The 12,877-nt window shown below is 38.0% G+C and overlaps 1 protein-coding gene across 2 annotated transcripts in view; it reads left to right on the top strand.

The window, feature by feature from the left end:
• sema5a (sema domain, seven thrombospondin repeats (type 1 and type 1-like), transmembrane domain (TM) and short cytoplasmic domain, (semaphorin) 5A) overlaps positions 1-12,877 on the top strand; it is a 122,259-nt gene that overhangs the window by 68,707 nt on the left and 40,675 nt on the right. For both annotated transcript variants that reach the window (XM_026292898.1, XM_026292896.1), the window contains exons 10-13: positions 3,834-4,038; positions 6,609-6,816; positions 8,482-8,599; positions 11,520-11,701. In XM_026292898.1, the coding sequence (XP_026148683.1) occupies positions 3,834-4,038; positions 6,609-6,816; positions 8,482-8,599; positions 11,520-11,701 (713 nt within the window). The remainder of the gene's footprint in view (positions 1-3,833; positions 4,039-6,608; positions 6,817-8,481; positions 8,600-11,519; positions 11,702-12,877) is intronic.

Here is a 12,877-nt window from a genome sequence, read left to right as displayed (position 1 = left end):
ATTGTCTACAACCAAACTAGCAGTTATACAAAATGATGCAGCTCTTTGACTAATATCAACATGTAAAAAATGACTCTGTCTTTCTCTACTGTCTGACTTGACTGTTATAAAATGGCAAACTTTTTCCAGGTGTTGAGTCACAAACCAAAGTTCAAGACAAATTGAAATTTTGATCTGATGATAGATCTTAAGTCAAAAGATCAGTAAGATTATTCATCCTGACAGAGCCATATGGAACACATATTTCACAACTGCTCAGAGAAGATTAAAAACATCTTTAAATTCCCCGTAGCCTTGTTCGTGAACTATGGTGTCTTTCTACTAAAGTGTCCTTGTTTTGAGCAAGTACCACTTTAAGTTTATACTCTCTCCTAAAAGCCAAAGGTGCAAACTAAGCAATACCAGGGCAACTTATCCTGATTTGAGGTGCTACTTGATAGTGATGACACACTGGAAATCTTTTATTAGCAGAAGAAGTGTCCCTTAGTTGTACTGAGCTTAGAAGACAGTGAAGAAGCTAATCCAAGCAGCTCTAAATTCCCTCTGAGGTTTGGCTGCCAATGGGTGACACGCGCTTCATTTCCACGTTTCCTATCACGGCCCCTCGATAATGTTTCCATCAAGCTAGCAGATGCATAAGCATTCTCAGTGCTTGCTTTTGAGAAGTTACACACCCATATCTATAATGAAATTCTCATGCAGAAAAAGTGCTAGCTGTGACAGTTTACTAAAAACAACAGATGCACAAATCCATGAATATGTACTGTAGAAAGCAGCTTGCTGCCATCACGTATTCACATACTGTATCTGTGCCAGCATCTAGCTGAGTGAAATGCACCTAGCTTAAAAAAAACAAACAAATTCATATATTTGGCCAACACTGACCATGTATTTGTTCTGTTCAGTATACTGTAGGTACATCACAGAGGGGGTTCTGTGTGTTGAAGCCTATGTAGCTTTCATGAGACTGTTTCTCAAGGATAAACCAGAATCTGTTCTTCATCCACATCTCTCCACTTAAGCACACAATAGTTGCTCCTCACCACTGGACCGATTCACACTTTATCTAGGTTTCAGTGACATCTTCATCAAGCATTTGTCAATGCTGGGGGATTAGATTTACAAGTGCAGGATTTCTGGCTTGACTGCTGTTGTCATCCCTTTGTGCACACAACCAGCACACATGCACATATACATGCACATACCTGCAAGAGACTAGCATTCATAAAACCCACATATACATATTCTGTGTACAAAAATACACCCACAAAAACTGAGGTTATAGATTGTGGCCATAAAAGGGTAATTGTCACTGTCAACTCATTACCCAACATGTACACTGGTCATTGATTGAGTGTTTAATTGCTTGTCTGTCTGCAAAGAAAATCCTCCCCATTTATTTGAAACACACAGAACGATGCTGCTGGGTTTATTCAGGCTATGAGTCATGTTTTTTTATGCACAGGGAGCTGATACTGTCCTCTATGTTGTATAAATTTTCTGTCACACTGTAGCTGTTTTTTGTAAAAACACATTCATTGTTAGGCTCCACATGGGAAAAATATGCTAGAGTTAGACTGTGGGGCAAATGTCAGTGGAAAGTTTTGTTGTTTTAAGCATTTAAAGTGCAACAAGATTGTTTTGTTTTGAATAGGAGCCAAAATTTACAAAATATTATAATTACATTTTAGGTGACATTTTAAATAATGCGGGCCACCTTTTAAACAAACAAACAAACAAACAAAAGCTTGTTCTGCAAAAGCATGCTGTAAAGCAAACAAAATTCTCACTGGCACTTATTGTGGCTAAGAAAAGGGTGTTGATGATGATGAGCGAGACAGCATAGACCCTCAGCTAAACAATGTCTTTAAACTCCACTGTACTTTGAAAATCACAGCATCCATCTTTGAAAATTGCATATGTCATTGATTCCCACAGTGTCAGAGCACCTAATTTTGTCTGTGGCAGAAATACAATCATGCAAACAATTAAGGTTTCCTACATGTGTATGCAATGTAAGGACAAACTACAAAAGAAAACTGTAGATATATGTTTTTATGTAGCAGAAGGCATATTTAAGGGGCACATGTTTATTTCTCAGTCCCTAAGGGCTTTAATTTCCTATCTCCTGGTGTGGCAAGGGTGGTGATCCAATGTACGTCTCAGGGAAGCCCTCTGTAATTTTCATCTGTCAGCCCACAGAAGTTTAGGGCTTGATCTGTATAAAGTGTCCATGCTATTGCTACTGTAGCTAGTAGGCAGGAACTAATCACCACCAAAGGACAAGTTTTTAGTCTTTATTGATGAGGCTGTTCATCTGAGATACCATGTTAAAAAAAAACAGTATCTCGTATTTGGATTTGTGTAATTGTCAAGCATAGATTATTTTTGTTTCCTTTGCTCTCTGCCCTAGATTAGGTGTATTCTTTGAAGATAGGGTCTCAGTCCACAATCCTCACCCAAGCCTGGGAGCTCTTTTAACGAACACGAAGTGCATGGTCAGCTTAACTCCTCCAGCTTTGCCTCAGCTCCACTGGCTTTAAGTCTCACCTTGTCCCACTCTACTTGGCGGAACAAAGACAGTACATTTTCACCCTTAAAAATATTGTCACTGTCATGTGAAAATTGGGTATCAAAATGTCAACTTTGCTTGAGCAAAGAACAACAGCTGTATTATCACCCAGCTGTGTGGGAATGTGGTTCTCTGTGCATTTGGTGGGTTTTTAATTATTTTTTTACATTAAGAAATAAAAATCACCAAAACCTATTATTTAAAAAGTTAAAAATGATATGCTGTATTAACAGTGATATACTGTAGTTAGTTTTTAGTGCACAATTAAAGCTACAATGGCTCATTATGCCTCTTATTGCAGCTATAGTGTAATACATTGTGTAATGATGGTCAGAGCCTCTTTTGGTTTTGAAAGCAATATATCAAATGTCAACTAAGATCATTTATGTATTTATTTCCCAGAAATAAGAAATACAGTTATAATAATGTCATTTAAATAAACTTTTTTGTCATATTTTAGTTAAAAACTTTCTACTAACTGACTTTCTGCAACCTGCAGTAGCACAAAAATATAAACTAAACCTTTGATTGTATTTCATTTTTTAACTCCAGTTTAGAAACAGTTCACTTTATTGAACTACCTTTAATAAATGAGCGTGGTGAAAAATTTTATAAGTTGCATATTTGTCATGATATTCAATTACCATGACACTTTGCTTTTGTACAGCAAAACTCTGCTGGGACACAGGAGGAGAACTTAATTTGTGACGCTGAAATCTACCTGTTTATATGAGATATTCTAGTTATTGCAACTGCAATGTTTTCTTTTATTTTGTTTGGAGTCCTTTCTTTGAATGATGTCACATTTAAAGGAAACATTTAAAAATGTTCTGAATTGCAGCAATGAAGCTCTAAACATGAAAATATCCTATATTTTAGGATATTTACCTATTTTACAGGTAAAAAAAAAACAATCAGTTGAAACATCACTATTGGGGTAAATAACAATAAAACCAACTAGCAATATGCATAGAGGAAAAAAAAATAAAGTGATGACTACTTGCTTAGGCAAACAATCGTTCACATTCCTTCCATTAGCTTCAGAGTATTGACTCCACAGCCAAAGGTTGTGTGCCAAAAATTACAACAAGGCTGCAATTGACTTTAAAGCCTTGTTCATTTAATCATACAGCCCCTCTCTTTTCCTATCTCCTAGACACAAAATCTTAAGCTTATAACAAAGCTTGTGATCCCAAAGAGATCAGCTTTTATTAATGTAGTCAGTCAAACCTTTTCTTATTTGATTTCCCTACCCTCACAGTGTGGTACCATCGACTCTGGCTCATATGTGAACTTGACTGAAAGAAACCTGCAGGATGCTCAGAAGTTTTTGCTGATGCATGAAGTGGTCCAACCCGTGGTCCCAGTGCCCTACTTTATGGAGGACAATGTGCGCTTCACTCATGTGGCAGTGGATGTGGTGCAGGGGAAGGACATGCTGTTTCACATCATATACTTGGCTACTGGTAGGTTTCTAAGATTATTTGTTTCCACCAGTAAAATTTTGGTTATTTCACTTGAGAGATTTTTTTTAATCTTTTATTGTGAAGACTTAATTTGCTGCTTTGTCAGTGTGTAGGCAGTTTTTCTATGTATGTGATGTTTGATTGTTGCCTAAGCTTAATGGCTTGAGCTGGGTGGGAGGGTAGCTTTTTAATTGTCATTTCAACCATGTACAGCTCATGCAGTGCATAGTAAGATGAGACAATGTTCCTCTAGGCTAATGGTACTACACAAGTCAATGAGTCTAATGACACAAGTCAACAAGTCTAATGACTAGACTGGAAAGCCTCAAAGAGCCTTAGGCTACATAACATTGAAAGTGTGCAAACCATGCAGACGGTTCATAAGACAGTGGTTTTGTAGTTCTGAGGAGACATCAATGCTTAGTCTTATGACATAAGTTCAATAACGTCTTACCTCCAAATGTCCTCCACAGGCACTGACAGAATACACACATTACACCACATATCACTCATGTGCAGTCCGTCACAAAGAGACTGTAAACAGCATTAAATAGCCACACACACATAGCTCTTTTTTAACCCTTACACACTTTCCCTGTCTGAACTGCGTGGTTTGTCTGCTTATCAGGCAGCTGATCGATCATACTGGTGTAACAGTATGTGATGTTTGACTCGGCAAAGCACTAAAAACAAGACACCAGAAATGCACCAGTGTCTGTTCAGTGTTATGATTACACACAGAATGGATTATGAATGGGTGTACAGAACAGGATTTGAATGTAGTGACCCACTTCACTGTGCTAATGTGCCATAAGCCCACTGGGAAATGTCAACATGATCTTCCTGTCGTGGTGTTATTTCAGGATCTCTCACATGCAGTACAACCACACACACTCATACACACAAACATAACCTGTTCCAGTTCACTGCCTCCGTGCTTGGCATCTCCCTCAAAAACTCCCCTCTTATTGTTTGCATGGTGCTATGACCAATGTAGCATTGAACCAGTGCTACCCACACAAGCAAGGCAAGTTCCCCAGACACTAACCAGACATTAATGAAAACATTTGAAATACTGCCAAGGCAAATGGGTAGCACACATCCTCTGCTTAATCACATGCTATTATTAACACTTAAATGCACTCTGCTGATTGGAGCCATTGTGGAGAATTTGATAGCTCCAGGTTGAAATCTGAAGAAGTCACGGTATAGCATTATTTTGTGGCTTGCAGCAGATTCAGTACAACAGCAGCATTTTACTCTTAATGTATGAATAAAATGAAGTTGAATGCAAAAGATAATTACATTAATTTTGCAATGAATCAACAGTGAAAAATAATTTGTTATATTTGTTACTTTGCTTGTGTTCCTCAGACTGGATCCATCAAATGTGCCTTAAAACATAAAAGAAGTTGCCACATACAATTCACATATTCAGCATTTTAGCACCTGCAATATCAGACAATAATGCATCGACTATACCTTTACTGATACCAAAGGTGGGAATAAGTGTTGGAGTCGCATAAAGACGAAGAGAAGTAAATACAATAAAATTATGAAATAGTGAGAAATACATAAATTAGAAATAAAATAATAAAATAGAAAAATGAAAAAACATGAGCAATGGAAGTAAAAATTACAGCAATTACAACATTAATTACAGGAGCAACAAGTATAAGACTAAAGTATAGTACTGCAGAGAGGATGAGAACATGTGTTTACTGTATTTATTGGGAAGGGTAAGTGTAAAGTACATTAAAGCTTTGGTGTTTACATGTCCACTGGCTTTGAACAAAATCAGCTGAATCTTGAACGTACTTGTGACTAATGTTAACAAAAAAGCATGTAAACAAGTAAATGAGAAAACTTTGGAGCTACTGGGAGCCTTTTCTGGTAGCAGCTAGTTGCTTTTCCTACGCCATCCCGGGCCAGTCTATTTACTGAATACAGAGAGACTATCGCAGCCAATATCGTTACTGCTCAACATTGCTTGGGGCAATACTTAACTTTTACATTCCCTACATTGAAAGTCTATTGGAAGTTCACCCTTCTGGTACTACTGTGCACCTAATTATATTTTCTTTACCCAGGGGACTGCATGTATAATAGACAATGTTTGCATTAGCCCTCCCAGAAGGAAATCTGCCCCTAACTTCATCTCATGAGGCCTATCTTACATAAAGTAAAGGTCAGGGCAGGGCATATTCACAATGGCACTGATTTCCACACTCTCTTATTTTAGAAATACAGGGTTGTTTCATCTGCTGGAAAAGTAGGCCAGAAACCATGAATTCAGGTGCCCTCACTGTTTCCTGGTTTAATTTAAACTGATGTTCTTGCCATAACCAAGTTTGGGACATCAGCCACCACCAGTCTTATTATGTGTGGTTCATATGAAGTTCAAATCATCTTGTGCACATTTTTGTGTGTCTAGGATATATTTCTGTTGTTTCTGAAACTCTGGTATTTTTATCCTGCCTCTCCTGTCCACGACCTTAACTTTTTTCATAAAGATTACCACCCGCCTTCCTCTTGGTGACCAACTCCTCTCTTCCTCCTTCTGCTTCCAGATTATGGAACTATAAGAAAAGTGCTTTCCCCTCTCAACCTGTCCATGGGGAGCTGTCTATTGGAGGAGATCGAGTTGTTCCCGCCCAGGAAGAGGCAGCCGATCCGAAGCCTGCTGATCCTGCATAGTCGCAGTGAGCTTTATGTGGGTGTAAGAGACCAGGTCATCAAGATCCCGCTCAAGAGATGCAACTACCACAAGAGCAGGGAGTGAGTGCATATACACACAAACACCATTAATCTCATTGGAAACTGTCAAAAGCAAATGTGCTCACAGCAAAGTTTTAAAGCTCCCTCTTTCATGAGATGTTTTTTATCTGAGAGGGGCAGGCCTGTGCTGGTCAGGGGCCTTTGCTGAGATTTAAAACCCTGTAAATCAGCTTTTGTCTGAGCCACTGGAGTTGCTCATGGATGCCCTCTGTCTGTCTCAGTGTCTACTTGTCATTGCCACTGACCTGCGCACAAAACCTTGCAATTACTGCTGCATACATTTCTGGTGCAGCTGGGTGTGTGTTTATCAGATATATGGATATCTCTGTCTGGAAGACGCTCCATCCAGGGCAACAGAAACCTGAGAGTGGTGTGAAGACTCACCATATGATTAGGTTCCCTTCCATCATTACGTTCAGAAAAAGAATCACAGCTGCATTCCTTACCTCTGGCACAATGAGCTGTTATTGGAATACACAGAAGAGTTAAGGTTTCCTATTACTGCTGTAACTCTTTGATACATGCCGTAGCACTTCATCACCTCTTTCCATTTTTTTCTCAAGAGAGGGCAAAAGAGTCAGAAATAAAGCCATGCACACAGACTGACATCAGGGAGCATTATTGTGTTCATCACTGACATTTCTTTGAAGTTTACCTGTTTGAAATATTAGAAGGCTGTCTGTCGTTGTTTGGCTGTGTGGTTCACTGATGGGTGGTGTACCATCTGCAAGACCCTTAAGGCCCTCTGAAAGACAGGTATTAGCTTGTTCCTTCTCCCTTTCATTTTGTACTACTGTTGTCACCTCCGATATCTCTTTCCAGGCACATATAACCCATAGCTCTCTGCTTTATATTAGACACCCAGACACTACGTCAGCCACCCTGTTTGTGCTGGCAAACGTGACTGTTTTCCTTTGTACATTTTCATATGGATGAATGCATATGATCATGTGTCTTTGCCTAAGTGCATCTGTGTTTGTGTCTATGCAGTTCATTGTTATGAAACCCACGGACAACTTTGGTTACATTTCACTAGGGGCATGTCAGGCTGCGTCAAAGCCTGTGGCTCAGAGATATATCATTGTGCTGTCACCACAGAGTCATATTTGCATGAAAAGAGTAACATCAGGCTTTTTATTGCACTCAATAAAACACCTGAAGCAGATCTGACTATCTTTGCCACAGTATCTTCACAGTGAGTATTTGTTAGACTGATAAGCTTTTTGTGTCAGATATATATGTGTGTATGCAAACACAAAACTATAATCCTGGTGCTTCGCTTGAAGATTACTTGAAAAATCTGTGAGCACATTGTGTTAAGACATCATTTTATGATGCTGATGCAATGTAAGCATTGCCAAGCATCCCAATGCTCTACATTGAGGTTTAACATTTCTTATCCTGCCTTTCTTTTCTCTGACTAGCTTCTCTCTTCCCTCTCTTCTATGTTAATTTTTATTTCAGATCAACTCTCTTTCCATCAAATTCTCTCCCTCTACACTGCTTTCCTTCCTTCCCCCATTTTTGCTATTTTATCTTTTACCTTTTTCCACAATCTCCCTCTCCAACCTGACGTTTGATTTCATGTCCTGCCATGATGCACAGCCATCTTTCTTCACACATTTAATGGAAATCCATTATGAGCAATCTTTTCTGTCCTTTCAGAGCATGTGTCGGGGCCAGGGACCCATACTGTGGTTGGGATCTGTTGCTCAAGAAATGCACCACACTGGAGGAAAGTGTCAGAATGAGCCAATGGGAGCAGAGCATCACAAAATGTCCTGTGAGTATCATTGTGCAGTTGCCTGGTGTGGTACCTCATTGTAATTCACTTGCCTATTTGTTTCCCTTTACTTTCAAACTTTAAAGTTGATAGACAATACAGTTATCTTGACATTCACTCTCCTCCCCACGTGAATTTAATACTCACATTAATGTATGTCCTCCCTGAAAGCTATAGACTGTTCTGTATTCTCTTAACAAACTCACAAGCAACAACCCCCTAAACCCTGGATAAGAAACATGTCCTCAGAGCAAGGCATCTTGGAGCTAAACAGCTTGACTTAAGGGAGCGGGTTGTTCCCCAGGAATGATCAAGAGCACTGCCTCGATCATTCACCTCTGACTGCTTGTTCATTAGCAAAACAGCTCTTCAATTTATTTTAACATGCATCAAATTTGGGGCCAGTGTTAGAGGGTGGTAAGCCTTTCAATTTCAGCATGGCTCTGCTTTTCAGAGACATCATTTCAAGCCAGTCACAGCGGAGAGTGCTGTGTGCCTCTAGATCCTTTTATGTGGCTTCGTGCTCAGTGGAATATTTGGCACTTAAGCTTCTGAGCACCTAGGGGCATCTGTCAGCAAAACTCTGGCAGAAACTTGGCTAACCCTGCATCCACATATGCATTCAGACATATACAATTATGGATGCATATGTGTGTAAACAGGCAGAGACATTATAATTGTCACAGTTTTGTTTTTTTGTTTTTTTTCTGTATGTTGTAAAAAAAACATACAGTAATACATTTTCATGCACATTACATTGTCACACACACAGTGATATTTTCAACCTGAATCTAGTTACATTGCATACATATTGCTTATAATATACAACAATTCTTAAAAAAATGTGTTTTGAGAAACAGCCAAATTTGCATCCTGCTGAAAGTTAGATGAGAAAATCTGTGCTGATGTCTGTAAAGTAAATATGAAGTCATGGTGAATAGATTTTGATTGGCATAGAGACTCACCATGCAGCTTGTTAATAAGTGAGCTTTAGATAGTGGATTTTTTAAATATTTGGACAGAACCATTGCTCTCTGTTCACCCATGTTTCACCCATGTTTCAACCTAAGCTAACTGCCTCTTGGCCTCAGACACTTATTATAAGGACAAATTGGAAAAGAAAACAAATATGTGCATTTACCAAAATGTCAAGCTATTACTTTAATTCCTTTGTGAAATATCCCAGCTTAACTGTTATGGGACTGGAAATAAGATAAACTTACAAAATGAAACTCCAGAGTATTATCTATACAATAATACTATAGATGTTTGTGAGCTCTAAAGCATTTTGGAAGTACAAACTGTTTAAAATGACGCTATGAATGCAGAAATGCACATATTCATGCGTTAATGTAAATTAAATGCAGTATCCAATCAAAGATAATATCCATGTTCTCAGCAACAGTGCAGCCATTAATTCGTTATTTTCAGGTGGACACATACCACTGCCCACACCACCGATAGACTATGTATTTACTCACTTAACCTTTGGCAGCAACCTACTTTGGCAGTAGAAACTTTGTATGCTGACATATAGAAATGGCCATATAATGCAGGTTCTAAAGCCAAACCAAAATGGGAAAACTGTCTTCTTTAAACAATTCAATGTCATAATGTGAACTTCAAAAAAGCTGGTTATTTCTCACAGTTCTATCTCTGTGTATCCATTAACAAAATGCTTAAGTGGCTGAATGCTTGCTCTGATGCTTTCATTTGCAAAGTGGAAGTCTGGAACTGGAGGCCAGTCAAGAGTTTACACATTGATCTGTGTTGTTTAGGCAGAGACAAGACATATGCTTTACCAACATACTGTAATGGCAAGCTAACAAATGTGGCACCTCATCCTCACACCTGTATGGAGACAAGCAATATTTCGCTTCTCTGCACTTGTAGGAAGGATACAGGGCTCACTCCCTGCTCTGTGTCTTAACGGTTTTTAAGTTTTTACTTAGGTAATGTAAACTCAATTTTGTAAGCTACTCAGCTTGCATTAAAGTGATTATAATCATTAAAGTGATTATAATCATCCTCCACTTCAGAAACAAATGTTACAATTTCCTGTAGAATACCAAAAGAGACAACTTGACATGTACTCTGTGAAAACTAAAGTATTTCTCTTATATTCAGCATAAAACATTATTCATTTTCCTTTCAAATTGATCTGTCATTCTCTTGCTGGTGTCCATTCCCTTATGTCCTCTCATTTTAATGAAAGAAATTACGCATGTACTCATTTCACTGGTAAAAGGATTCAATCATTTATTTGTTTAGTTTTTTACTTTTATATTTTTACAGACAAAAGCACAGCATAAATTGGATAACGTCTGAGCTATAAATTATGTGATTATATAGAATAAATGAAAGTGTTCTTTACATTTTTAAATCACCCTGAAATGTTTTTAGTGACATGGCTCATATCATCTGCAGCTCTGAATCTCACACCGGTGCTTTTTTGTATTCAGCTTGTATACCCAGGACATCACCCGTAATTTATAGCTCCTGTAATATTGGAGCCTTCCTGTTTCATTTTGTTTTGCTTCAAATATCTATTTATATGGCCACATTTATTTCCTCATATTTTTGTCCTTTCAGTGTGTCCATTCATAGCTTTTGTTTGCCTTTTTGAATCTCTCTTTTGCTATTCTGAAATCTCATCATATCCTCAGACAGTTTTCATATATCTTCCACATGTTTATGGCATATTTTTGTCCCTATAACTGCACAATTTTGAATGTGCTTTAGGTGATGTAATGCAGTTATTTTTGCATCTATTTGAGAGAAATTGATTTCTGTAGCTGTAAGCCTTGGGCTGCATTTCCCAGAGCAACACGTTCCTGAGAGCATTGGTCTAATGCAATGGCCAGTTTCTGAGAAAGGCCATTACTCTCAAATTGTTTTTTGGCACTTTTGTTCCTAACAGGTCCGCAATGTGACGGTCGATGGAGGCTTTGGTGCCTGGACAGGATGGTCCACATGTAGCCATAATGATGGCGGCAGTGCAGGGTCCTGTCTGTGTCGAACACGAGCTTGTGATAACCCTGCACCTCAGTGTGGCGGCCAGAAGTGTCATGGGATTAGTGTGGAGGTTGCCAACTGCTCAAGGTATATTTTTTTGATGAAGTACCAAAAACATCTGTAAATCTTTTCTTTTGTTTTTATCAGTGATCTCTGACTATATATCTGTCTGTCTAGACAGTATAGGTAATGATTTAAAGAGATAGATAAATGTATGCCCTGCATCGACACTTATTATACACATGCAGTAAGTTTTACCAGTGTCAGTTATTTTGGGCTGACAAGTGTTGATTGGGTATTATTTTTTTCACTTTCTCAGCTGACATGTTACTGATTATAACACTCTCAGAGTTAAAATTAACTGACATGCTGCTGCTGAGGCTCATTTTTCTGCATACTGCCAACGGGGGAAAGGGAACATATTCTTTCAAGGTAGATAGCTTTTTTAGCTTATGAGTAAGAACAACTAAGAATATCTCAAGTTTTTAATCAAGCAGTTGTTTTTTTTTTTTTGTTTTTTTTTTTTTTTAACAAATGTCTGAAAGTATTGATTCATGTTTGTCACAAGTTTCCAGAACCCAAGCAAAAGATCTGCTTACTAGAAAAACAATATCAAATTCATGATTAAACAGTGATCCTCGAATATAAGCTATAAAGTACAGAAGTGCTTTCTATATAGTACACATCTCTTGAGCTATTATTTGCGTTTCAGAATAGTGACTTATTTTCAATCGACTTGACTGGTCAATTAAATCGTTGAGCTTCAGATTATTAAGAATTACTTGTCTTCCCTCTTTATCAGAACAAGCCACATGACATTGCATCAGTGTGATATTTAGGGCAGGCAATAACCAATGTTATGTATGTACCTTTCAGGAATAACTGAAAGTTTGATATGACCTACATAGATTCATTTTTTAAATAGCATCATAGTGCAAGATCTACAGGTTTTGGCTTTCTTCTCTGCAACCAATGATGAGAAATGGGTTCTCAGCCAATGCTTTTATTTTGCCTTAAACAAAACAAGTAATCTGGCATAAGAAAGACAGATGTCTTTCTGACTCTAGAGTATTTATTCACTGTAGTCATATGCTCTTAATTAGATTAATTTATACCCCGAAACTGAAAAGCATATGGTATGGTTCATCTTCCAAATTAAACCCATATTCTAAATCTTCTATGATAAAAACAAAGACATTTATTATACTGTCATAAACTTATTGGATTCACATGATTTTTGTAATTAATATCTTCTAGCTGTAA

Source organism: Mastacembelus armatus, chromosome 20 (assembly GCF_900324485.2).
Source record: "Mastacembelus armatus chromosome 20, fMasArm1.2, whole genome shotgun sequence".
Classification (NCBI taxonomy): domain Eukaryota; kingdom Metazoa; phylum Chordata; class Actinopteri; order Synbranchiformes; family Mastacembelidae; genus Mastacembelus; species Mastacembelus armatus.
This window is presented reverse-complemented; position numbering and strand designations above follow the sequence as displayed.